The sequence below is a fragment of the Eleutherodactylus coqui genome, chromosome 5 (genome assembly GCF_035609145.1).
Source record: "Eleutherodactylus coqui strain aEleCoq1 chromosome 5, aEleCoq1.hap1, whole genome shotgun sequence".
NCBI classification, from domain to species: Eukaryota; Metazoa; Chordata; class Amphibia; order Anura; family Eleutherodactylidae; genus Eleutherodactylus; species Eleutherodactylus coqui.
In genome coordinates, this window is record NC_089841.1 from 247,418,580 (window position 1) to 247,446,368 (window position 27,789).

The window sequence follows — 27,789 nt, forward strand, 5'->3', positions numbered from 1 at the left end:
ACATTTCTGAACATTATTTTTCATTTCCTTCCCCCCCAAAAATGTGATAAAAGTTAAACAACACATTATATGGACCCTAGGGTGCGGCCATTATTAAATACAACCCATCCCAAAAAACCCCAAACCCTCATACGGCAGTGCCAACGACTTATGGCTCTTGCAATGCGATGATGAAAATCACTTGGTTCTTATGACACAAAATAGGCTTGTCAATAAGGGGTTAATTATGCCACTACCACAGTATACAGAGTGTCAGAACATCTAGTTTCCCTACTCTGGGGTTCATTTACATATTTGTAATTAATCTTGGTTAGACTTGTACTAGAGTGTTCTCCGACCACCTGCTGATACATTTCCATTTCACCTACAATGATTCTGCGTTTTCTCTCATTGCTTCCGTTCTACATGGAGATCAATCTCAACTATGGAACAGATTTCACCGAGCGAAGAAACAAGTGCAGCTGCTTCCCAACTCCTGATAAGTACGTATATACAGTCAGTTGGACAGAACTTGCAGAGTTTGAATTCCTATTCTTGGCATTAGGTAAATTTATAAACCACACATATGAAGTTTATGCTTTACTAATGCTGTAGCTACATGTATGATCTACCAGAGGTAACAACGCTGGTTGTATGTGGCAAAGGCTGGTCCTTCAGTGGTTCTACTAAACCAAACTTAGATCCCCATAGAAGATGATATAAGTTCAGTCCAGTAGAACCACATAGGGTTCAAGCAATAGGGCTGTCACATGGACACTAAGGGTGGTTTCACATCTGCGCTCAGGGGTTTTGGTTTCCTGCTCTGTCTTATGATGGATCTGAAGAGCACCGAAACGAACCCCGTTGACTCCAATTTGATGGAGGTGCACTATTTACGCTTGGTCTCAAAAGGTGCAAAGAGGCTAGAATCATTTCTGAGTATATCATTAAAGAGGACCTGTCAGCTCTCCTGACATATCAGCTCCAGAAAGTACTTAATTCACCTATGAAATAACAATTTTGGTGCATTTTTCTTATGGATCTTACAGTCTTTATATAGTCTGACACTGTCAAAGGGGTCATCCAACTTATAGCTATTCACGACCTATCCTCAGATAAGTCATCAATAGCAGATCAGCAAGGGTCTTCTCCACCTTGGACTCCTGATGATCTGCCGTTTCCTCCGGACAGAAGTAGACAGCTCCATGCACTGCTCAGTGGCCTGGGTTGGTATTGCAGGCTGAGTCATATTCAGTTCAATGAGAGTCCTGCCGATCTGCTATTGATGCCTTATCCTGAGAAAAGGTTGTCAATAGCTATAAGTGGCTAAACCTCTTAATTATTAAATGGGAATGTCCAATACCATGCATCTTAAATGAACATCAACTATTGTAAACGGTTCTGTTAAAATAATTCCTTTCACTTGATGGAAATGTGTGTACTCACTTTTGTGATGGGTCATTTCTGCAATTTGCATCTTTGGGAATCCTTTGAGACAATTCTTGTTTTGCTACTTTGGTTTCCTGGTGTTTAATAGTGAAAGTGACAACTTTCCAGCACTATCTAGCAAAACTGGGCAGGAAGCTACTGTACAATTCATCATAGATTAACATGGCTGCTTCCTTTTTGGGATCCCCGAAGGTCATGTCACTGCTTTTTCTAAAAGCATATCCATCCTGATTAAGTTTGTTCCTTCCAAATTATCGTCCAAATCGTCAACACAATTTTAATATACCCCAAAACACCAAGTGAAAACAGAATATTGCTAACTTGCCTATCTTATGCCTTCAGGTCAACGTCGGTCCATTTAGAAAAAATCCCTCTGAGATTTTTTTACATAGTGGTATAAAATGGAAAAAGACAAAAAGGTACAACAAGTTCTACCGGTTATTGATAAAGCATTGCAGAAACTCTAGGGGAAGTTTAACTGATTACATATCAAAGGGAAAAAGTTCTTAAGACCTATTTACACGGAGCGATGATCGCTCAGACGACAGTTTGAGTGACAGCTTTGACCGATCATTTTGCATAAACTCTAGGGAAAGTTTAACTAATTACATATCAAAGGGAAAAAGTTCTTCTGCATGGAACCTTTATTAGGTCAGCTCTGTTTAAACTTGTGTGTGAAATCGTTCCTTCATAGAAGGCTTTTAGTGTATTTGAGGCGATGCTATAGGTCTCCTACCTAGTAAGATACTGGGATAAGAATTACTAAGGGTTTATTCACATCTGCGTCCATCCTAAATTTCCGCTAAAATACAGCATGAAATGGCACAGCATGCTTGTTCTATTTCGCCCCCTTGAAAATGTCTGAGGAGTTGCCAGAAGTTGGACAAACCCCATTAAAATCAATGGGGACCGTTTGGCACTATTAGTTTCCGTTTGGTGACAGAAAGGGATTTCAATTTTCCTGGACTCAAAAAGGGGCAGTAGAGAAACCGATACAGAACAGCTCAGGGGACAGTGAGAGATAGGAATCACAAAGTGAGAGGTCCAATAAACCAGCCACTTACTATTGTGAGGGGTTGAGCCCACCCCCCATACTGTATCTAAAGGTGGCATGTTACCAGCCAATGGAGTTTCCACTTATCCGGCAAACGAACTACCAGAACAGCAGATCCATATGTTGGATGTAGACTTTCATAGAAGACTGGACAATATCTGCAAAGTTACCATGTCCATAAAGTTTGTTATACATATGTAAAATCTGCCAACGCTTATCAGAGTATTACATCACTCCTTTCTCAAGCATATCATATGGATCTGCTGTTCTGGTAGCTTGATTGCCGGATAATTGGAAACTCCACCGATTGGCGACATACGACCTTTGGATACAGTAGGAGGGTTGGACTGATTTATTGAACCTCTCACTTTTTGATTCATATCTATCACTGTCACCTGAGCGCTGTTTTGTATCTGCTTCTGCATGGTTGTTATCAAGACTTTTCGGCCTGCAGGTAAGAAGCGCCCTCCTGTGCTTGGATGTCCACTCTTGGACGGGGTTTCTAGTGACCAATGACCATTCCTAGCCATTTGGTGTTGGGGTTGTACCTGGCTCCCAGGTCTATCCCCAGCACCCCGGTGAGTGCACTTCTGCTATCTTGTCTTCTACACCATTATTTGGGGTGTTGTTATCCTACTTTTGTCTTTGACCAAGAGGGAACAGGAAATCCAAACCCTAATGGTGATGTGAACGAGCTCTTATCACTGTAATTATAAATAAGTAGTAGAATTTGATAATCTTACATTTGAGAATATTGGAAACATATGATTATCAGATTTGCTGGACCATCAGCCCATATCTACTACTTCACATATGTTCATATAGTCACTCAATACTCCCGCTCTTGTTACTTTTGCATTAAAAAATGCCAATTAATTCCGTTACATTAATCCAGCACAATGCTATTATCATTTGTTGGAATTATAGACTACAGGATGGTGGAGATATCCACCATTCAAACTCAATGAGTGCTTCTAAAATTCATTAGAGCTCTAGTATAAATGATGAGTCTCAACAGCATCGAAGTGGTTGAAAAACTCTACAAGCCACTAAAGTGCAAGAAAAGGATCCAGCATCCATAAAGCCACGGCTTTATGGATGCTGGATAACTTTCTTGCTGTCTTCTGCAATTGATTCCGGTCAAGTCTGTCGATCCTGCTGGTGAGCTGGTTCATCTTCTCTCTACAAGGCACTACTATCCATGGCATGGGGGGTAAGTTGGATTTCTTTTTTAAGTAATGTAGGCCAATAGCTTTCATTCTGACTTACTTTGAAGCTTACCCACAGCTGATATACGGTAGAAGCAGATGTCTACATAGGCCATATGAACAGTAAGAATTCCTAAGTGATGTTGCAGATGAGTGCTGGTGTTTTGCTGGGAAGTGGGAGGGTGGAATTTCCTCCGAAAGTTGGAACCTTGACAGATAGCCTGCCATGTGCTCCGACAAATACTTTGTGCAACTACTCCCTGGAATGTGTTAGTTTAGGGACTTATTGTAACAAGTTCTATTTCATGTATGTCCACCACAGGATATGATTTTATCTGTTGGGAATGAATTATTTTTTAGATGGGAACAATCTCATTATGCTCCTCAGGAAAAGGACGAAAGCCATAAATTGTTTACATCTGTGTCTAAAGCCAGGCTGAAGTTACACTTCAAATACCACAAAGAACAAAGGATCATCAGTAGGATTGTCTCTCCGGCTGCCGACCCAAGAATCATATATTTCACTACAAGTACAACCAATGACATAATTAATGTCTCCCAAGACGAGCATAAAGTTAGAAGCTGATGAATAGTCAAGGAAGAGATTCACACCATCAACAGCCAACTCGTGTGTGCTTCTGATTGGAAGATATGGCTTCCCACATGGCGTGTTCACACATGGTGGATACATCTCACATTTTTACACTTCAAGACATGCCATATATGGTTAAGTCTGCAGCATGCCTATTATTTTGCGGGATTTCAGCAGATTTGCAACACGGATGTATTCCTTTGCAATGCAGAAGGTGAAATCTTTGCCAAGTTCACTGTATCAGGTGCACATTGCCTTATGGACCTTTCTCATAAAACGAAATATTCCGCAAAAGCGTTGCAGAATATGCCCTCCTGCGGAATATTCAGCCCCAAAATCTGCAATGCGGATTTTGGTGCGGGATTGAAAATAGAGGAATCCTTCCATCAATTCCGCATCCAAATCCGCAGTTGTGCAGAATTCAGGGAAGGCATATTGTTGCAGAATATTCCGTCCCATGTGAAAGGTCCCGTCTGATAAGTCACTGTAAGATGCACAAGTTACACATTTCAATATTTAAAGTGCATCTGTGTCTTTAATAGATGGATGAGATTTTACTAGAATTAACATGTATGGCTTGCCAATCGGTAAATATCTGCGGCTCCAGCAGCTGGGACCTCCAGCTTCAAAAGCACAGGCTTCTGGTTAGTGTTTTCAGTACATGGACATGTGTGGTTCTTTCCAATGACTTCAAAAGGAGTTATGTGAACCTAAGAGAAAGGCCATGTCTATGGTTGTCATTCATAGCAGCAACGAGAGAGCATATACTATAACAACCACCAACTAAAAGAAAAGGTGAAGGAACTCTTCATATTCGAAGATGGTGGTGGCCCTACACTGCAGCCTTATGTGATCCTCATGCCTGACTAGTTGTGATTCATTAGGAGTCATGATTGTGTAATCAGATCTGTCATGTGTGACTAAACCAGTTTTTCACGTAATGGAAAAATCAACAGACACAGAAATAGTCCACAGAATGCGATTTCCAGGGCCGAGAGATATGCCTTATAACAAGGCACTACTTCACATGGAACGTCTGCCTTTCAATGCCTCGTTTCCCACTGTACGAAAATTAACGTGGGAACATTTTTCAAGAAAAAAATAGCAATTTCCTCTACAGTTAGTTTATTTTACTGCCGTGGAGGATTCATACTTGATGCAGAATGGAACAACTTGAAATAGAACACGGCCGCGCACAAGATACGGCGAAGGAAATATTTGATGGATTCTCAAATGTAACATCTGTGCAGTGTCCAGTTTTAAAAAGTTTTCATGGGAAATGTGTCACGGATGCCGCTAGCAACAAGCCGACCTACATTGTCATCCACATTCCACTTTTCCATCACAAACTTTAGTTTCTACGGACAATCGTAGCAAACTTCATGGAGGCAGTTTTGATACAGGAAGCTCATGGAACTTCACAGATGTATCAAATACAGAAAAGGACATCCCACTTCCCTTCTTTGTATTAAAGGGGTTGCCCAGAATTAGAAAAACATGGCTGATGTCTTCCAAAAATAGCACCACACTTCTCTACAGCTTGTATGTGGTATTACAGCTATTGCCTAGTTCATTCCATGGAGCTAGTTCCAATATTAGACAACCCATGGACAGGTGTGCTGCTGTTTCTAGAAGAAATTGCGCATGTTTTTTTTCCACTTCTGCACAAATCCTTTAACCCCTTTATACCACAGGACGTAGGTTTACATCCTGGATGCATGGTGCTTAGCAAAACAGGACGTAAATTTGCATCCTAAGAATGGCATAGGCTCAGAAGTGAGTCTGCGCCATCCTGCAAGGGGAGCTGGTTGTGACTGACAGCTGGCTTCCTGCTACGACAGCGGGTTGGTCAGAACACAGATCCCCGCTGTCAACCCTTTACATGCAGCGATCATTGTAGAACGTTGGAACAGGATGCTAGACAGTAGCGTCTGGGCAGGCTATGGCTTCTGATCGCTATTGTGAGTGATAATGCATTGCAGTACTTCTGTACTGCAATGCTTTATCATAGCAATCAGAGCTGTTCTGGTTGAAGTCCACTGCAAGGACAAAAAAAATATAGTAAAAAAACCCCAAAAAACATTTTTGCACACTTTCCCGTTCGTATAAAAAAAAGTTTAAAAAAGGAAACAAATATATTTGGTATTATCGTATCCGTAGCGACCTGTACAATAAATTGAACGCACTATTTATCCTGCACAGCAAAAACTGTAAAAAAATTTTAAATAGGCGTCAAAATGTTTAATGGTGAAGTGCCATCACCCAGGCTCATCAGCAGTAAGACCCCCAATTGTACTATCTTAATTTATCTTGGGGACTGTGACTGCATATTTCAGATACCAGGTTTAGTCATTTAGGTAACCGAAGATCCTACAGTCGGGTAAACAACCGCATGAGCACCGACGTCCCCGCTAACACTAGCGCAGAGTGTTTAAACTGAGAGACTTATCGCTGGATCGCAGGAAGCATTTGCACTGTGATCCAACAATGGTTTTTAAGTTGACTGAAAAGTCAGTGATAAGAACCTGTGGGCAATAATCGTCCCGTGTAGAGTTGAGCGAACGTACTCTTCCGAGCTTGATGCTTGTTCGAGTATTAGCATACTCGATGGTACTCGCTCCTCGAACGAGCATTACACCGTGGTCGACCCCGCCCCCGTTTTGGCCCCTCCCCGCTGTGATGCTGCACACGTCAACGGCTGGCTGGCGAGAGAGAGAACACATGAAAAAAAAACAAAGCTCGGCACCCAGCGTCCCACATACAAAAATGCTCGAGCCTCCCATTGAAGTAAATGGGGTTCGTTACTCGAATAGAGCTCTCGAAATTTTACGAAAAGCTCGACTCGAATAACGAGGACCCGAGCATTTGGGTGCTCGCTCATCTCTAGTCCCGTGTAAACGGCCCATAAATTACTGCTACTGTCAAACAGAACCTGTGGAGTTATTTGCCCCTGGACAAGATAAACCATTTATTGCACAATATTAAGGACACGCTTTTCATGGGATATGGACCAAGTTATAGCGTTAATCCAACATTAGTAAACTGTTTGCATTGTATCCAAATAATACTGTTGTATGTGTGTGTGTGTGTGTGTATATATATATATATCACATTATTCTTTATTGCCCATTCAGTGAAGCATTGTGTGTCCAACAGAACTGGTAAAAGGTCTCTCCATAACCGGCGTCATATAACCTGCAACCTGTTTCCGGTCTGCAAACAAAAATCAGACATCACAAGTAATATTAAACTAATAAACAAGTTGAACAACAGGAGCGAGGACCTGCAATCTAGAAGGAAATCGGGGGTGTATAAGTGCTCGTTCTACAGAGTGGTCCAGCCATTTTTTAAAGGGAATCTGTCAGCTCTTATAAACTAAACTTAAGGGCACATCGAAGCCGACACATGGAGTCTGGGATGTGAGTCTAAGGCCACTCTCACACAAGCGCTTTTTACTGCGATTACCGCCACGTTTTGAATGCCGCAGTAATCGCGCTATAACACTTCCATTGATTTCCATGGGACCTTGTAGACATGCACTCGAAGGATTTTGAGCTCTATTTTACTGCACCTCATCACCCATCACAATGGTGGGTGCGCTAAAACCCGCTGTTGGATGCTGGAACCGAAAACGAAAGTAAAATAGCAACAAATGTGTGAGTGCCTTATACTTTCCTTTACTTTTCCTGTCATAGCTGCCACTGCATGAAGCTGCATGAGCCAATCACCAGCCAGTGTCTGTGTATGTACAGATACTGTATATGAAGTGGTGTACAGATACTGTATATGAAGTGCTTAAGCGTGTAATAAGTGCTTAGAATATTGTGAAAACACCTTTAAATTAGGGGACGTGATAGGCCTTCCTAAAGAGATGTATTTTTAGGGCAAACCTAAAACTGCGGGTATTGGTGATTAACCTGACTGTCTAGGGTGGCACGTTCCAGAAAACTGGTGTAGCATGGAAAAAATCTTAGAGAAAGGAGGGGGAAGTACAGATTATGGAGGAACATAGTTTAAGGTCATTAGTAAAACTGAGAACACAGGTAGGGTGGTAGACAGAGATGAGGGAGGAGATACAGGGAGGTGCAGCTCCGTGGAGAGCTTTATGGATGAGAGTGATGGGTATAAATTGTATTCTATATGGGATGGACGACCAGTGTAGTGACGGGCATAGTGTGGATGTGTCAGTGTAGCAGCTGGACAAAAGATCCAAGATGCATGAGCCTGGCTGCTACATTGAGAATGAATTGAAGAGAGGAGTTTGGTGGGGAGAAGAGCAATCAGTAGTGAGTTACAGTAGTCAAGACGAGAAAGGATCAGGGCCACAATTTTTTGCCAAATGTGAGCTGAAGGTTCTGAATAGAAAATGTGACGCAGATGTGAACAGAGCCCATCTACTAAGTATCTTTCTGTTCAAGGTTGTATACATGTCTAATCCATGATCAAGTTCTTCCTCATATTGCATTAGACAATCAACCCGTATAAACAGGCAAATCATTCATCCATGAACTGTTTGCTGTGAATGAAGTCAAGATGCTGGAAGAGATCTCCAGCCGCTCCACCTCCATTCACTGAATGATTACGCTCCTTTGTGAAAGCTCAGGAGCGACTATTGCTGGACGACTATTAGGCACTTTAGTACCCAACAATCAACCTGTCTAAATGGACTCTAACTCTATATGTATATGATTGGTGCTATAGGTTACTTAAGAGGGTTGTCTCAGTAATGCAATGCCTTTCTAGTGCCCTCTTACAGGCGATGACTTGTTGGGTGCAGATGCTGTCGTTCCAGCGAATCGTTTCTATACTTTTATACAGGAATGAGTATCGCTTGTGAATGGAGGTGGAGCAGACAGGGATCATTCGGGCCACCCGCCTCCATTCACAGTAAACAGGCAGTCATTCATAAGTGACACTGCCTGTTTACTCTGCATCCATAAATTGAGCAACGAACGAGAAGTGAATGAATTTTCATTCGTTGTTCAGTCGGGGTGTGCATTTACACTGAACGATAATAGTTCAGATTCCCGCTGGATGCTGGAATCTGAACAATTTATCAGCCCATGTAAAAGGGCCCTTAAAAAATAGCTGCATGTCCATCTTCTCCCACCCCTAGCAATCGGCTATCACTGGCCAAGGACGTCTCTAAACAAACATTTCTCCTGCAGCAGCCACTGTGTAGCTTTACTTGCTGGTCATATAAATTAATGGCCGTCTATGTACAGTAATACATCGGCAGCCAGAGAGGGAGCTGCTGTTACTGCGCCTCCTTCTATTCTGGAACATATAGGGAATCCACTGTTTGACATCCGTTTGCCCTAATAGGGGTGGTTATCCTGAGACAACCCCTTTAATTTAATGTATCAACAACATCTGATAGTTTAGTTGGTTGTTCCTTGGATGAGAGAGACTACTCTATCAACACAGTCAGGCATCAACCTATTGCCAAGAGGCGGTCAACCTGTTAAATTGTGATAGACTCCACAAGAGACCGGTCGTTCAGGAATGTGATCTTGGAAGACCTTAGATCTTAGACCAACAGCATATTTTAGGCAGTTCTGGAATGGAGAAGCCATCAAGAAGTCATGAACTAAACTTCGACACAGATCTAGTTTTGAACTTACTTCATGGCAGGAGAAGGACAAGACTCTAGTATTTCAAGACAAAATAATAACTTCTTAAGATGCAACGGAAGACAAGCTTTTCAATATATCTATCCAAAGTAATTGAGCTGCTGTAAGAACTAGTAACGTGATGCAAAATAACAAAGTCCTGTGTAAAGTCAATATCACCAGTAAACCCTTAGGCAAACAAGGATTTACTAAAGGTGTTATATGTTGACAAGACCGTAAAGGCGCAACCGAGGCGCCTTGATCCAATCATCTGTCTTTTGAGTAAATCCCCTTAAATCACTTCAATCATTTCCAATTCCTGAAGGGTTAACATCTTCTTACTCCAGCTGTACGTGCATATTAAATTAAGAAGTCCGATGTGTTAAGTAAGAGACACTAGACAACAAGAACAAATTACTGACTCTTCCTGAGCTGAAGCTGCAATAACTATGCAGTTTCTAAAAATATGTCCTTCAATCACCCTCTGTAGACTTGTACTGCGAACATATAATCTATTTCCTTCTGATTATAGCATCCTCAATAGACCATCCCTGACAAGACACGGCTGGACGCTGCAGCCTGCAATGAGGTTATGGTGGCACAAACTTACCGAGAAAACACATATAACCCATACTAATAAAAGATATAAGCATATATACTCTCCCCGCTATTCTCATATGCTACACATTAGCCTACGGGATGATTCATCCAGTCCCGAGAGAAACTTAAAAAGAAGTTTGACTTAGATTTTACACCCTCAATGTCACTTAAAGGGTTACATTGTAGGATGTCAAATTGCCCTAAATATCTGGATCAATGTATTTATTGTGTATATTACAGCACTAATATCTTATTTTATCTAAAACATGCATAAATTAGGACCACATCCCCTCCCCACTGTCCTCTAGTGTCATTGCATCGCAAGCCTACCTGACCTCAGCAGTCTAGGTTTGGTACAAGAAGCTGCAGATGCTGCAAGATGATTGCTGCATTCTGCTAAAAGTACCGTACCTTGGTCCTTGACGTTCACGCCGGCTCCGAATAGATGCTCTGTATCCCTTGGTGTCTCTTAAAACATGATAAGGATTTCCTGTTCCAGTGCTGCAAAAACAACTTAAGAACTACAGCAGCAGCAGCCGGCGGTAGCTCTCCACTTAATGTTGTTGCAACTCCTCCAGCCACAGTTATTTAGTTGCAGCCCATCACGGGTGGGTGTGGATGCCGCCCTGGACACTGTGGGCATCTGCAGCTGCACTGTGACTGCGATGACATTGAGCTTCCCTGACTAGCTCCCTACCGCTCTTACTAATAAATAAATGAATGGGCTGGCTGGAGGTTTCGCACTCATTCCAGTGCAATCAAGCTGTGTGATCCAAACTAGAAGGAGTAGATGTACAGAGTGGGATGGGATCCAAGGCTGCTCACATTACAGGAAGCTTGCCAGTAGAAGCATTGCTGCATTGTGCAGCTATTATTTCACAGACAACTATTAAACAAGGGCTGTTAACATTCAGTCTGCTGCTTTCTGGCATGACGCTAACCTCTTATGAATACAGGCATGTCTTTCCATGAACTCCACTGCTGGTAGTTTGTAAGAAAAAAAAAAAAAAAAACTTACCTGCCATCCAAGATTAAACTGGAGGTTGGGGCTACGTACTTGTTCAACACGTCATCTTGTGCAGGTGACAACACGGATCTACATATAAATTCCCAGATCCAGTGTTGTCACTCAATTTAGTTGTATGTATGAAGTGGTTTTTTTTTCCTTTCAAGAAGTGACGTTGTAGTGATTTTTATGTAACTTTTCGAAGATTTTATACTTTATCATTTAAAGGAGTCCCTTCTCTGAAAAAGGCAACCCCAGCATTCAATCGATTTCACAGGTTTTGCCTCCTGATGCAGCTTCCCTAGCTGATAACTTCCATGGCTGGCTACATAGACGACTATGTAATGCATGGCTAGCCAACCTGTAGAGCAAAGAGGTTCTTTCTTATACCGCAGGTCAAGAGCTGGGGCCTCCTTCTATAATAGACTAGACGGTGCAGTTGTCTTTGTGAAACAACCCTTTACATTTTTTTTCATTACCTTTGCCATGACACAGCGATACAAATAACAATCAATCTAGGTTGCAACATACATGAAAGCGACCCTCTGGGTTTGGGATAAGAGGCAGGGGGTATGTTATCTGCTGCTGTTTTTCTCTCCGATCCGCCAATTGCAGGCCCTCCCTGTTTTTGTCTATCCAAGGTGGCTGCAGCAATCTTCTAACTGCCTAATGCACATTGCTCTCTCATTGGCTAGTGCTGATCACATGAGCAGCTCTGGCCAATCAGAGAGCAGGTGCAGTGCATTAGTAGTCTAATATTACAAATGCACTGTGGGGATTAGGTAGTCTGAAGGCTGGGCCGGCTATCTTGGAAGCTGAAAACGACCCAAATTGCAGGAATGACAGAGAACAACTGCTGTTAATATACTCCCCCCTCCTCCTCTGGTCCTGGGACAGAATGTTGCCCAAAACCAGAGGGTCACTTGAAGTACAGGTTGGGCTCTAGACTAAAGGTACTATACATAAATATTAGGAAACCCATTGATAGCAATTCCTTAATATTGTATTAATATTAAGCAGGCGAGCTATAAAGAATTAAAGAGTACATTCTGCTTAGCCTTATGTTAGGTTTTATGTAGATTGAATCCCACTTGGAGCCCATAGACATCTACAAACATGTATTAAAACTGTCTTACAGAAAAAATATCTTCCTTTCCCTAAGTAACCAAGTTTCATTCATTAGGTAGTCTGAAGATTGTGTTGGCCATCTTGGTGAGCTGACATGGTGCAAATGACAAATCGGCAAGTCCAAATTGACCCTAAGTGTCCTCTCTTTGTTTACAGTCTGTGATCAATAGTTTTCTCCGATCCTGGCTTTTGGGAGAGTGGTTGTCAATCACAGCTGTCCTCTCACCTGGATCACATGGAGCATCAAGTACTCAATTTGTATCACGCATACAATACACACCATATGGAATTCGAAAGGGTTAATGCAGTAACAAGCTGGTAAACGGCACATAAGGCAGCATGGATGCAAGCAAGGACAACTACGTTATCCTGCAATAGAATCTAAGCATGGGAATAAAGATAGTAAACAATAGTAACATAGTAGTTTGGGCTGAAAAAAGACCCATGTCCATCCAATTCAACCTATTACCCCCCAATGTTAATCCAGAGGAAAAAAAACAAAAACAATGAGGCAGAAGCCAGTTTTCCTCATTAACCCTTTCCAATCCACTGTCTGACCTCTGAAGACATTATGATTTAAGGCTGTACAGCTCCGATGTTGGAAGATATCCATTGGGGTTCTCTTACTGTATATTGCCAGCCTCTCTGCTGTTGGAGCCTATCCGTGTCACCTCATGTAGCACTGGCTTTAGCCAGCATATAGCGCCGTTGCATAACAGCAGAAAAAGAGTAAGCCCCCTAGGAACACCAGGATACAAATTGGATTGGAAAGGGTAAAAAGGGAAAAGAAATTCCTTCCTGACTTCAATCTGACAATTAAAATAATCCCCGGATCCCGACTCTTCTGAAGTAATCAGTGATATAACATGTAATATTGTAACGTTCAAGAAAAGTGTCCAGGCCCCTCTTGTACTCTTATCTTGTTCACCATCACCACGTCCTCAGGCAGAAAGTTCCATAGTCTCAACGCTCTTACAGTAAAGAACCCCCTTCTATGTTCGTGTAAAACCTTCTTTCCTCTTGACGTAGAGAGCGCCGTCTTGTTACAGTCACAGTCTAGTGGCCCAGTACAGCGGGGCCCCTCCTGAATGGTGTGTATGCTTAGTCTTGTGTTGTCAGTGTCTTTCATGTTGCACGAATGGTGTATATTGCCTACTCTACAGCACTGAATGAGATAAGTGTCTGGAATGTGAGCTGACTGTCTGGAACATGTATCTTTTGTCTGTCATGTGACCGATATATGTGTTTGCGCAGTTCTGCCTTTTTGGTGTTAGTGAGAGGAGTACAAGGCAGCTGTCTGTGGGTACCTTTGACCCACAGACACAGAATAGAGGAGGCCAAGAGGATGGCCTAGTGAATGTTGGGGACTACTACTCCTAGACGTTCTGCAGTGTGTTTCCGTCTGTGAATGGGAACCAGTAGAGACAGAGAGAGAGGTGTGGTACCAGGGCCAGGACCTACAGATAACTGTGGCCTCTCCTGTCACCCCGTGAGTTCTCCCTGTCCCCTCACTTGTCAAGAAGCTGCTGAACTATTTCTGTTTTTTGAAGTTAAGTAAAACAACCAGTCCCCCGACCCTTTCTGGAGGCTGTGTCTTAAATAGTACTTGTGTGTGTGTGGATTTACTCCGTCACCTAGGAATTCCCCCACGGAAGCTACACGGGAGAGTATTTACTCCACTATCCAGGAATTCCCCACTGTGGAAGAAACGATGGCGTCATGAGACAAAACAGGACTAAAGGTAATCCATTATTTGGGTTCCCCTTGATTAACCTGCCCTCGGCCCTTGGACATGTCACCGATTATCCTCCGTCTGGGTGGCTGTAGAGCCACTGTGACAAGGCCCAAACTCTACCCTGCTGTCTCCTAGGCTGTGGCCTGCTCCTCGGTCACTGCAACAGTCCTGGGTATAAATAGATGGGATTGATCTCTATATTGTTCCCTGATATATTTATACATAGTTATTAGAGCGCCCCCTTGTTACAGTCCTGGGTATAATAGATGATGGAAGAGATCTCTATACTGACCCCTCATATATATTTATACATAGTTATTAGGTCGCCCCTCAGCCATCTTTTTTCTAAACTAAATAACCCCAATTTTGATAAACTCTCTGGGTATTGTAGTCCAACCATTCCGTTTCTTACTTTAGTTGCCCGTCTCTGTACCCGCTCAAGCTCTGATATGTCCTCCTTGAGTACCAGTGCCCAAAACAGTCCACAATAATCCATGTGTGGTCTGACCAGTGGCTTGTAAAGAAGAAGAACAATGTTCTCATCATGCGCCCCTAGACCTCTTTTGATGCACCCCATGATCCTATTTGTCTTGGCAGCAGCTGCCTGGCACTGGTTGCTCCATTTAAGCTTACAGTTAACTAAAACCCCTAGGTCCTTTTTCCTGTCAGTGTTCCCCAGTGGTTTCCCATTTAGCGTGGAATGGTGACATGTATTTCCTCTGCCCATGTGCAGAACCTTAAATTATAGTCCAGGTCTCAACAAATCACTGCTGACTTTAGGAGCCAGTTACAGCACTCCAACAGCAGTTTGATTAATTTTGTAGTCTAACCAGGAAACAAGAACTTTGTAAATATCAGTAGAAAACAACTCAAAAAGCACAACCATACTAGGCTCATTGGCTACCTGGCACCAGTGTCCAGCTTTGCTGAAGCAGAAGCAGGGTTTGGAGAACTTTCCTAATAGATTTTAGAACACACAATGGTCATACAAAAGAAAAACAATAGAAGAGATGCTAATCTTAAAGGGGTTTTCCAGACAGTGTCGGGATACACCGGGGTAGGAGCAGAAGCCGCTGCTCCGACACCTGTGTAATTTCAATCAATGGGATTGATTTCTTGCCTTCAGTCCAGAGCCCAACCAGTACTTCAAGTGACCGTCTGGTTTTGGGACAAAATCTGTCCCAGGACCAGAGGAGGATGGGGAAGGGGGGGTTATTATCTGCAGTTGTTCTCCGCCATCCCTTCGATGCTCCAGTTCTGGGTCATTTTCAGCTGTCCTAGATGGCTGACACAATCTTCAGGCAACCTAATCGATGAAAACAATTAGAGCTGCGCCTGCAATTACGAGTACCTGCCACTATATAGGGGTCGGAGCAGCGGCCTCTACTGTGACCCAGTATATCCCAGGCACTGACAACCGACACTGCCTGGAAAACCCCTTTAAGCAGCAAAACACAGAGAATGCATCACCACATGAATAGAATGATTTGGTGGGACGTGTCCATACTAGCAAAACTGGTTGCCAGTTCCTTCAGGATTTAAAATGGTGGCTATATTAGTCATCCACCTTTCCCAGAAACAGAAACAAAATAAGAGGTAGAATGTAGCTGTACTTTTTATGCTTTTTTGGTTAAATGTTCTTCAGATCAGATGTGATTTTCCCTGTAGATCTTCGTTCCATGGTCTAGTAATATTTCTTCCATAATGGTCAAGTACTCAAAAGTAACTCCCAGGAAAGCAGCTGAGTTTCCAAGGGTTTAAAAAGAGAAGCCATAGATACTTTGGTAGATAGAAGCATGCATTCCTGTCTAATATTGCAAACAGCTCACATTTTAAGGCATTTACACGGACTTAAACAGGACCTTCCACGTCTCTTCATCAGTGGACAGCTGTAAGGCTTCGCAGCCATGGCCCTGCAGATTTCATTACTGTCCATGTTTTCCTGATACTCACCTCTGTTCGCTAGTACAAGGTCTTCTTAGATTCGGATCTCTGTGCTGTCAATGTGTCAAGTGGGCGGTTTCTTCCCCTCATTGTTAGTAAGGGACATCAGGTTTCCTGTGATCTCTGATGTCACTGGTTGATAGTGAGCAGAGAAGACCACCCACTTGACACATTGACAACATTGGAAGCCATATCTAAGAGGAGCCTGTAACAAGCAAGCAGAGGTTGAATATAAATAGGGATGGATAGAGTAAGTATAGCTGTGGCTGCAGAGCTAGACAGCCATCCCTGCTGGCATAGACTCAGGATAGGTCAGGGATCTAATAACGGTTATTTACATAGTGATAGATACCTCTTGTAAACTTTACTTACAGTCATTTGCAAGCTGCTCTCTTCTTTTCCTTCAATTTCCTCGAGGTCTTTCTTCTTTATTTCTACAGGAATAATAAAAACAAAGTGAGTTACCAAATATAAAGTCATATAACAATATTATAATGTCACAACCACCTGCCACAGCCGCTGCTCCCCAAGAATAAACAGATATGATAACAAAATGGCCTGAGGAAGACCCCTTTCTGGGGTTGAAACACGTAGTTTGATCTTGTTACTTGATTTACTAAAGGAAGACTTTTATTTTGGAGCCATTTTTGTTATCATATCTGTTTATTCTAGGGGAGCAGCGCCTGTGGCTGTTGGCTGTTTCATTGTGATTACTGTGCCCAGTTATGATCCCATAGAAAGGCTCTCCCGGAGACCCTGAAATGACTTATCACCCATTTTTTTAACTCTCATCTTAAGGTGCCTTCTGTGTAGTTGTGTACATTCTAGCATGACTGAATCAGGTAACTTGTACCATTTATGTTCTGATTCACTTCAATGAGTATATTACACCAGATAGCACCCGTGTTCTTCAACCTCCTCGTCTTCTTTTCCACGAGATTTTAATATTATGTTCCTTTTCCTGAGTTTACTGATATATATATACTTTGCATTTTATTCATTTCTTTTCAAGATCCTTTTGCGCTCAGGAGTCCAATGGGCGGTCTTACCCACTGACTGACGGCTGGGTCTGTTTGCACACTTATATAGGAAAGGCTGATAAGTACTTACTAGGGCCGCCCACTGGACTCCTAAGCCTATGAATTTAAATAAATAAATCACAAGTTACACTAAATCTTCACCCACAAAACTATATAATCAGTCTGTTCAGCTTCTGCTCTATAACATTCTTCCAGCAGCTCAGACAGCAAGTCCAATGTGACAGGCTTAAAAAATGGTCATCCTGCTGTGGGAAAGCTGTAAGTAGCCACAGTTCCTGTGCAGCTGAGTAAGCAGCGTTGAGTCATCCAAAATGGGAACCATTTATTCCAGCTGGGGTCCTCATAGTCCAACCCCTTCAAGGTCATATGAGGGAGACTTATTAAAGGATGAGTAATAGTAGACAGTTCAGCACTCGGGTCGTCTATATACGTATGGAGTCAGTATGTTCTCCTTATGTTTGTGTGGATGTCTTCCAGGTGCCTGGGCTTCCTCCAACATTCCCTAAACATACTGAAAAGATAAATGGCTTCCTATGAAATTGACCCATATGTCCGTTTGTGTTTGAGATGGAGAAATTAGATGCCGAGCCCCTGCAAGCAGTTGTCTCTGATAAGACAGTCCCTTTAAATTGAATATATCTCTTTTACTAATGGAAACTACATAGTTATACGTTTTCCATTTTTCTGATCAGTTTTTATTCTCTCATTATAGATATTTATCTTCTATTGTCTGTACATGACTATGGGGGAGGCGATCTTGCCTTTGCCACAGAGATATGCTTTACAACAGCTTTTGGAGATATACTTTACTGCAATCTAATGGGACATTCACACAATAGGCAGGAGCAGATCCATTGATTTGTATGGGGGACTATCCTTGACATGTTTTATGACCTGTGCAGAGGTCATTGTGCAGGGAGAGGAGGAGGTAAGCTGTGATTATCATCTATTGTAAATGGTGGATCCTGTGATTTCTATATATAGGTATTACCTTTGTGACCACTTTTAGGCTGGATTCAGACGAACGTATATTGGCTGGGTTTTCACGCCCAGACGATATAGGTCGTCTCTCTCTGCAGGGGGAGGAGGCTGGAAGAGCCAGGAGCAGTGCTCTGAGCTCCCGCCCCCTCTCTGCCTCCTCTCCGCCCCTCTGCACTATTTGCAATGGGGAGAGGCGGGACAGGGGCTGGGCTAATTCTCTGAACTTTCATTGCAAATAGTGCAGAGGGGCGGAGAGGGGGTGGAGAGGAGGCAGAGAGGGGGCGGGAGCTCAGTTCCTGCTCCTGGCTCTTCCATCCTCCCCCCGCCAGCAGATGAGGACACCGTACATCGGCTCGGCGTGAAAACCAAGCCGATATATGGTCATCTGAATCCACCCTTATACTGTAATATTTCAGTATTGCAGTATAAATTCCAAGCGATCAAATGATCACAAGTTCCCTGTAGGGACTAAATTAGTGCTAAAAAAAAAGATTTAATTTAAACATTAACAGCTTTTTAAAATCATTAAAAAAATATTAAAAACTCAAAAAAATCCTCTTTTCAGATTTTTCCTTTTAAAAAAACTAAATTAAAAAAATACATAATTGGTACCACCATGTACGTAAAAGTATGAACTATTAAAATATTACAATATTTATTCCGCATGGTAGAGACCGTTAAAAAAAAAAAGGATAAAATGCAAGAAATGCTTTTTTTTTTTGAATCCCGTCTTCCAAAAAATTTGTCCAAAGAATTGTGTTGGGGCGTTCTTACAGAACTCGATAACAGTTGACAGGTGCCTGATAAATTATATTGGTGCTCCTACAACTGGCATTCACATAGGCCGATTTATTCTGCATGGGGGATATTGTTTGTTCCACCCCTTATACAGTTTCATCAGCACTTGCCCTGATTGCACTCGGAAATATACAGAAGATGAGTTTTACTGCGGCACAAACAAGCCGATCAGCCAATGAAAGAGTATTTGCTCATTTACTGGCTGATCGGGGCCATAGTCACACAGACCGATGACTAGTGATGCCTGTGACTGATTTCTAAGGTCATGAAATAATGTTTACCTTGTATTTTTCTCTATTGCAAGACAAATGGTTTTGTCAACATGTATATAGGACCCAGCACTGAACTGCTTAACCTATTGGCCCATGACAATGTTATAATGCAGCCTGTAGCTACCACTAGGGGGCATCCACTCCATACAAATTCATATAGTTTCCATTGATCTGAATACTAGCTTTCCAAACCCATGTGCAATCGGCTCCCCCTAGTGGTGGCTAAATGCAGACAGAAATATATAATTTATTGCTCCCGTAGGCAAACATAATATGAAAGTAGTCAGCACAAAACTTGGGGCCTAAAAATAGAATAGTGTTACTTGGTTAATGAGCTGTTTTACTTCGCTTTCCATTTCATTCTTATAATTTCCCTAGACTGGGCGAACACAAACAGACCACAGACTAGGCTGAATTTCACAGTAAGCCAAATGGCCAAGTAGTATGCTTCAGGGTTGTGGAAGGAAGCCAGAGTCCTCAGAGGAAACCCACAAAAACATAAGGAGATCATCTATATGTGTAGGTGGCTCCATGGTCAAAACTAAACGGATTTATTCTTTTGGAATTTGGGGTATCAGTAAGTAAAAATAGGACATGTATTCTCAGTAGATGGCTGTATTAAAATATAGGTTAAACCCACCGCTAGGCTGCTTAGGCATCTGCGTCAGGGTTCCCTTTTCCTGCTCCATTCAGGGAGGGGGAAGGGGGGGGGGGATTCCCTGACCGAAATGTTCCATCATAAGACAGAACCAAACAGTGCAGAACGGACCCTATTGACCATTATGGGATCTGGATGGTTTCTGCTTAACAGCTCAGCATTTTACCGGAAGGAAAACCACCTCGTGCAGCGCTATTTCTACCGTTGTTTTGTGCCGAAACTGTAACAAAACCTCCGAACCCGGGCTTAATCCGCATTGAACATTTGGGATAATTAGCAAGATTCAGATTGTAAAAATAATGTTACAACAGAGCCGTCACGTAAAACATGCAGCAGTATGTGCAGGCCGCATGTTGTAGAGCGGGATCAGCTGAACACGTGGACATCTAGAACATTTAGAGTAACTTATAGAATTCCCTGTTCATTCCGAGCTGATGATTCCACTTGTTGGACCTATTTAGGCTGGTTTGACATCTGCGTTGCCACCTCCGGTCGGAGGTCCTGCTGCAGATACGCCTCAAAATACTGGAAGAAAAAGCCAGGTAGCTGAGCAGAAACCAAACAAACCCAATTATAATCAAAAGGGTCCGTTCGGCGCTGTTCAGTTCTGTATTGAGAGGAAGCCGTGAGGCGACAGGGATTCCGCTTTTCTGCTCCCCAAACGGAGCAGAAAACGGAACTGCGGGCACAGGTGTGAAGTCACCCTTAGTGATTGTCATTTGTCTTTGTATATACACTCATGTATCATGTATGCAGGCATGAAATCATATGAGTGAGACCGCCCACTGAACTCCGAATCCTAGACTAAATCAATATATTACAAAGGATACCCCAAAATCATTGGCGTATAGGGGAACTATAGGGGATGCGGTTGCACTCGGGCCCAGGAGCCTTAAGGGCCCATAAGGCCTCTCTCCTCCATATAGGGAGCCCAGTACTATGAATAAAGCATTATAGTTGGGGGCCCTGTTACAGATCCTGCATTGGGACCCAGAAGCTTCAAGTTACACCTCTGTGTTAAGGGGATAAGAGAAGTTGGGGGCCTCAAGATAAACTTTTGCACCCGGGCCCATGAGCCTGTAGCTACACCCCTGCCCAGAATATATATGTTCAACAGCATGCTATCCAGAGATACAACAGCTATGATAGGTTGACGTTAAGATCAGACTCATGAAGGTGTCTAAATCTAGAGATTTGATACAAAAACTATTTGCACTAAATGAGTTCAGTATAATGATGAATGCCCACTGTCTATGCCCAGCTCTGTGCCATGCACTCACAGGGTCTTTTAGACAATCAGCAGTCAGCATTTGTGGACAGATGCTCTCCACGTGCTCCGGCTCCCATCCTTTATGACATTGTGCTGATGCTGCTGCTTTTATTTGAACTGCTCTTTAATTCAGACTCTGGAATTGGAGACCAGCGCTAACAATAGGTGGGCAGGTCAGGAAACGCACGGCACCATGGTTTGCATCACAAATCTGGAAAGTATGAAGCAGTTAAAGGTGTCCTGCATAGTGATTGTGTGTAAAATATAGTCTTAGGCTCAGTCAGACGAGCGTTTTTTTCACGCATGTAGGTGCATGAAAAGAAACGCAAAACGCATGTTAAAAAAATTTGCATGACCGAAGAGGCAGGCACGTTTTTAAATTCCACTTGTTCACACGATGGCAATATTCGCACATAAAGGTGTGGTCCAATCGCAAGGGATTACTTGGATGTGAAACCCCTGGATGCTGTCACATCCAGGGGTTTCACCTTGTGATCAACAGGGCTGGCGGCAGCAGCGATGGCCCCATTGAGAACATAGAGAGATGATCACGATCCTCTGCCACAGCTGTGGCCGACGATTTCTTCATCTCCGCAGGGAGCCCCTTCAACACTGAACACTGTGATAGCACTGTCACAGTGTTGAGTGAATAGGGGACTCCCCGCGGGAATAAAGAATTCCCCTGCCACAGCTGTCACAGCTGTGGCAGGGGCTCGCGATGTTCTCCCATTGCTTTCAATGGGGCGGGTGCTGCTGCCGCCCCATTGAAAGCAATGGGATGAAGGCAAGCCCTGCAGGGATTTTCGTGGAAGGGCTTTAAATATAAGCCCTTCCCTGAAAAATCATCCCTAACTGTAGAAAAAGAAAAAAAAGGTAACTCACCTAGAAATGCTGTCCGGTTCTTCTCTCCGTCTCTGGCAGTCTTCTGTGTATTCTGGTGGCCAGGGATTGAAAAATCCCCGCCTCCAGAAAGCGTTGCCTGTGTTGAATTTAATGAATGGCTGAGCGCTACCACGGATTGGCTGAGCGCTGGGACCAATCAAAGGCAGCTCTTAGCTGTCATTCAATTGCTGAGCGCTGCCTCTGATTGGTCACAGTGCTCAGCCAATCAGCGGCAGCACTTTTTGGAGATGGGGATTTTTCAATCACCGGCCACCAGAATACAGAGAAGACTGCCAGGAATGGAGAGAAGAGCCGGACAGCATATCTAGGGGAGTTACCTTTTTTTTTCCCTTCTACAGCTAAGAATGATTTTCAGTGAAGGATTTATATTTAAAACACTTCCCCGAAAATCCCTGCAGGGCTTGCCTTCACCCCATTGCTTTTAATGGGGCGGCAGTGCTGTCACAGTGTTCGGTGATGAGGGGACTCCCCGCGGAGATGAAGAAATCCTCTGCCACAACACATAACATGCGTGGAAAAAAACCCACTCGTCTGACTGAGCCCTTATGCAAACAAAAAAAGGCCCATTTACACCCAAAGATTCTCACTCAAAAATCGCTCAAAGGCATCTTTTGAGCGAGAATCGTTGGGACTAGCTGCACAGACATAGTGCAGTTTTCGTTAATGAGTCGTTCATTGTTCTCTTTCAGCAAGCTGAAAGAGAACGATGAGCCTTATCAGTGCCGCACGCTGAGTTCTCAGCGGGATACCGCTAATACCATTATTTCAGCTGGTATCCTGCTCGGAGAACACAGCCGGAGTATGAAGAAGACAGCGCTGCAGCTGTGTTCTGCATACCCCGCTCAAGCGCTCAACTGGATACCAGCTGAGCGCTCCGAGAAGACTACAGCTGTATACAGAAGACAAGTGGCCCCGCTTGTCTTCTGCATACCCTGCTTGGAATGCTCAGCTGGATACCAGCTTAGCACTCCGAGAAGACAACAGCTGTATACAGAAGATAGCGGTCCTGCTTGTCTTCTGCATACAGCGTTAGCTTCATTTACACACTTATGCAAAGTGAACGCTCAAAACTGTCACTCAAACTGCCGCGTGAGCGAATTCTGAGCGATCATCTTGCCATGTAAACGCACACAACGATTATCACTCAAAAGATGTGTTTTGAGCTACTTTTGAGCGATAATCGTGTCTAAATGGGCATTTAGACACCACTTTTAACCCCTTAATGACCAGAGTGTTTAGATCCTAAAAGGACCAGAAATCCTTTAGCGATTTTACCCATGTGGTGGTTTTATGGCCCTATTTGTGTGTCCTGGCCTGCCACAATTATTTTTGCTATATTTTTTTTAATCACATAAAGGGCTATTTTTTCATATCTTTTTTCACTGAAATTTTTTTTCGATCTTTTATTTTACATGGGGCAATACCTACAAAATGTGATTTAAAAAAATTGCATACATTTATAGTTCTTTATTTTTAAGATTATTATATTTTCGGTTATATTGGGGTGCACCATTTTGTTTTGGACATATTAATGTATAATTTGTATAATCTCTGATTACAGGGCCAATATGGTGGCGGTTAATATTGGCATCAGGGGCGGGTTATCTTTATTTTATTCTGTAATTTTTTAACTTTTTTTTTCCATCTCCCCCTGGACATCCTATAAGACCTTTATGGGGCCATTCACATTGTATTTTTGTAATTTCACATTTTTCCCCCTGTAACTGCAGCATCGATAGGAGCCCCAGTTATAGGTAAAAACATCCCCCTTTCGTGACAGTAGTCACTGTCAGAGCTGGTCAGGGTTCTGCTAAGACCTTGTAGCTCTGACATGGCAAGGGTCGCGGGTGATCATGTGATCGCCGGGTCCCATGCAGGAAGCAGCACTGCTGCTTCCTATATTCTACACATAGCACTCATTGAACAATATGTAGCCCCCTTTCAGGGAGCAGGAAATGAAAATCCCCCTGCTGAACGGGTCCATCATATGACAGACCTGAACAGCACTGAATGGACCCCATTGACTAGAAAGAAGCCTGAAGGTTCAGTTTCTCCTCAGCCGCTCTGCATTTTAGCGGAAGAAAAATGTTGAATCTGCAATGGGACCCGGACTTATGGTACCAAAAAATGGAGTATCTGAGCAAATCACTTGTGGTTTTTCTCAATTTCTATATCTACTTTTTTAAAAACATCAAGAGAGAAGGGCATATCAAAGAGTCATAACATATGCTAATTTAATTAAGACATGCCTCATTTTGTTTGTACAAATCATTAGATGAGTAAAGGGATGGAAATCGGTCTATCATGCTTAGCAGGTTTGGCCAAATATTGTTCATGTCCATCATTCTGATAAATGTGGAGCCGTCTGAGCCAGTTCAGTGAAACTGGAAATTCAAGCACCCTACAACTCAATCAGCTTCTTCATTGCTTACACAGACGTGTGTATGATCAATGCTGCACAAGTATCCATGTAGAAGAAAAATGTTGCTGCAGATCCTTGGCAGTAATGTATACCTGAACACTCTATATGCAAGTCTATCTATTTGATTTCTTGGTCTTCCATACCAGGCCATAACTTATGGTCAGATCCTTTGTCAGCTGCTTGGAGGAGCCCAAGGCTCTTGTACAACATCTTCATAAGCTTCAAGAGTCACAAAGTTCTGGAACTGTCTACATCTTACCTAAAGGAGTTTTCCCATTATATGAAATTGCTTCACAACCACTCTATACTTTCTGATTGCTGCTACCCCGGACATGTGACTGCTGCAGCCAATCGCTGGCTATAGAAGGTCACTGCTGTGGTCAGTAATTGGCTGCTGCAGTCACATGTCCTGCTCAGCAGCAACCAGGAAGTACAAAGAGGTTGTGAAGCAATTTTAAGTAATGGGAAAACCCATTTAAATTAAAGCTGTTGCTCCAGGATGACATTTCCCTATTACAGGTCATAAAACAAAATCGTTCTTATTTCGAATCATTAGAAAAAACACTTGTGTGTAGATAAAAGCTAAATACTTGCTGTAACACCCCATTTTCAATTTGATTCCCACTCAGAATGCTCATTTAATGTGTGCCCATGGAGACACTTGCTTAGCAGCCAAGTCCCAACAACCGGGTTCTTTTGTATATGAGTAGCAGAGTAAGTTCCACTATTGTGCAGGCTAGCCAAGTAAGATTTAGTTCACTAAAAGCACTCTATGTTTTAGTCTAACAGAGAAATTTAAAGTTTAATCGTGTAACAAACATCTTAAGGGTTGTTGGAATTTCCCCCTAATTTAGGCGATACTCAAGGGGTATCGAAGCCTCATCAACCAGGTATTCCCAATTATCTGTATGGTGCATCGGAGAAGAACACAACATGGAGCTAATAGGTCTTCTAAAGTAAGCAGCCCACTCACAAGAGTTTTATTGCAAAAAGTAGAACAAAGAAGTGTATGATAGACCAATCATTATGGACACCACCCTCTGTTACACCTCAAATCATTAGAGAAAAGAAATCCCATAATACGTAATATAACGCTACTTTGATAAGAAGTATAAAGATTCGGATATAATGATTTAACTCAACCTTCCTCCTGTATATCAAGAACACGCTATTTCCATAAGCTTTGGATGAAGATGTATTGACTCCCTTGAATACCAAGTGTAACAGATCATCTTAATACTTTTTATAGGGTGTTTTCACACACGGCAATTTTTGGAAAAATTCTGTCATTTATGCAATTTTTGAGCCAAAGCTAGAAGGCCGTATACTTCTGCTAAGGCAGGGAAGAAGTGGCATTAAATTGTATCCCATTAAAATCAATGGCCTCTAGAAAACTTTATGAGGCAACTCCTTTCAAAAATAATGGTAGAAGCAGACTAAAGTACCCGTGCACCTGGACTGTGTTCCCGAGCCGTCCTAAACTATACTAAAAAGTAGTACGGTACCAGCATCCAGGCTGGATTATTAAACACGTAATCTTAGAGCTCGTGTTGACAAGATAATTCCCTTTACATTAGTTACTTTTTTCATCTCCAGCCATGAAATATATGTTGATGATTCCACATGGAAAGAAAGGTCATGATTAACATCTGCTCCCGTTTAAATGGCTTTTCAATTCTTTTCTGAGCAGATAATGCAAATGTTTTGTGAAAGAAATGACATTTAAATGATATTTAAGGATCACAAACTATTTATTAGCAGAGTCCTACAGAAAAGCTGGCATATCCAGGGGTGTACTATGAGGAAATTATCTCCAATCACTTTGGCACATATGTTTATTATCCCATACCTTTTCTTTGCCTCTTCATCTTGTGTCTATGGCTACTGCTTACTTGGATGAAAAGAAGGACGGTGTTCTATCACTAATAAAGTCAAAGGACTTTCTTCATTATGACGGCCTATGAGGTCCAAGCAGACCTACTGTACCCCCCACCCCCACCCCGTTATGTAGCAACTACAGATCTATTTAGCATTACAGTGATGACAGCAGACTTTATCCAAGCCTGAATTGGAACCATGCCACCCCCCCCCTGCACCCCTCCACCCGACTACTTTCCTAAGTCAACAATACTTTTTCCCAGTCCTTCGATGTGATGGGCCACTCTTTCCTGCCTCTCTGATTTGCCACACCACTGCTTTCCTCCGTGTACCAGTCCTATCTTTTTTAACTTCCTCTATGTTATAGGGAATGTGTCACCAGAAAAGGACCTATTATATAAATCAAGTTTTTATTTTAAACATATTTTTTAAGATTTTTTGAGGTCCTAATCTAAATTTTAAAAAAATCCTAAAATCTTGCAGTTTTCACATTTACCACTAAGCCTAATATTAGTCTGTTCTGCGCAATAAAACTATTCAGCAATCATCTCATTATCATTACAGGCAGGATTACAATGAAAGTTAATATCCACATATAGATGACACAGGATCCACCATTCACAATCACAGCTTTATCTACCCCCCCCCCCCCCCCCGGCACAATGAGGTAACGGAACAAGTCCTACCTAGAAGTCAATGAGTCCCTTTCTGTACATTATGCGAATGGCCCATGAGGTTGATCTAAAGCATATCCCTACAAGGTGCTGTAAAGCATATCTCTGCAGCAAAGGCAATATGGCTGCCCCTAGAGTCATGTTCAACAAAACATTAAAAAAAATCTAGAATAAAATATGGTCCACCCATGCCCCATCCCGTCCCTGGGGTTAACAGGTAACAGAAGTTAGGTGACCATTGTGGCCAAACAGTCATCTGACGTCCGGCAGTTAGTCGTGTCGGGGGACGGGGCAGCAGGAGCTGCTCAGATGGCTCCCAGGGGGGCAAAGACCGGTGATTATGTGGTCTAGTTTTATTTTCTCTTGAGCCTAGCCATTAAAAAGAGTTTCTCGTAAAGGTACCACCCCTTTAAATCAATAACGATACAAATGTAGGGTCAAGACTAGAGATGAGCGAGTACCAAAATGCTCGGGTCCTCATTATTTGAGTTGAGCTCTATTCGAGTAACGAATCCCTTTGACTTCAATGGGAGACTTGAGCATTTTTGTATGGGACCCGCCGCTTGCCGAGCTTTTTTCTTTTCTT

At 42.6% G+C, this 27,789-nt stretch overlaps 1 protein-coding gene across 4 annotated transcripts in view; it reads right to left on the bottom strand.

Moving 5' to 3' along the window:
* Positions 1-27,789, bottom strand: part of PALM2AKAP2 (PALM2 and AKAP2 fusion) — a 251,641-nt gene that overhangs the window by 89,999 nt on the left and 133,853 nt on the right. For 3 of the 4 annotated variants that reach the window (XM_066604444.1, XM_066604443.1, XM_066604442.1), the window contains one exon: positions 16,680-16,741. In XM_066604444.1, coding sequence (XP_066460541.1) covers positions 16,680-16,741 — 62 coding nt within the window. Of the gene's footprint in view, positions 1-10,905; positions 11,239-16,679; positions 16,742-27,789 lie in introns of those variants that run through there. The other variant, XM_066604448.1, reaches the window with a different exon arrangement.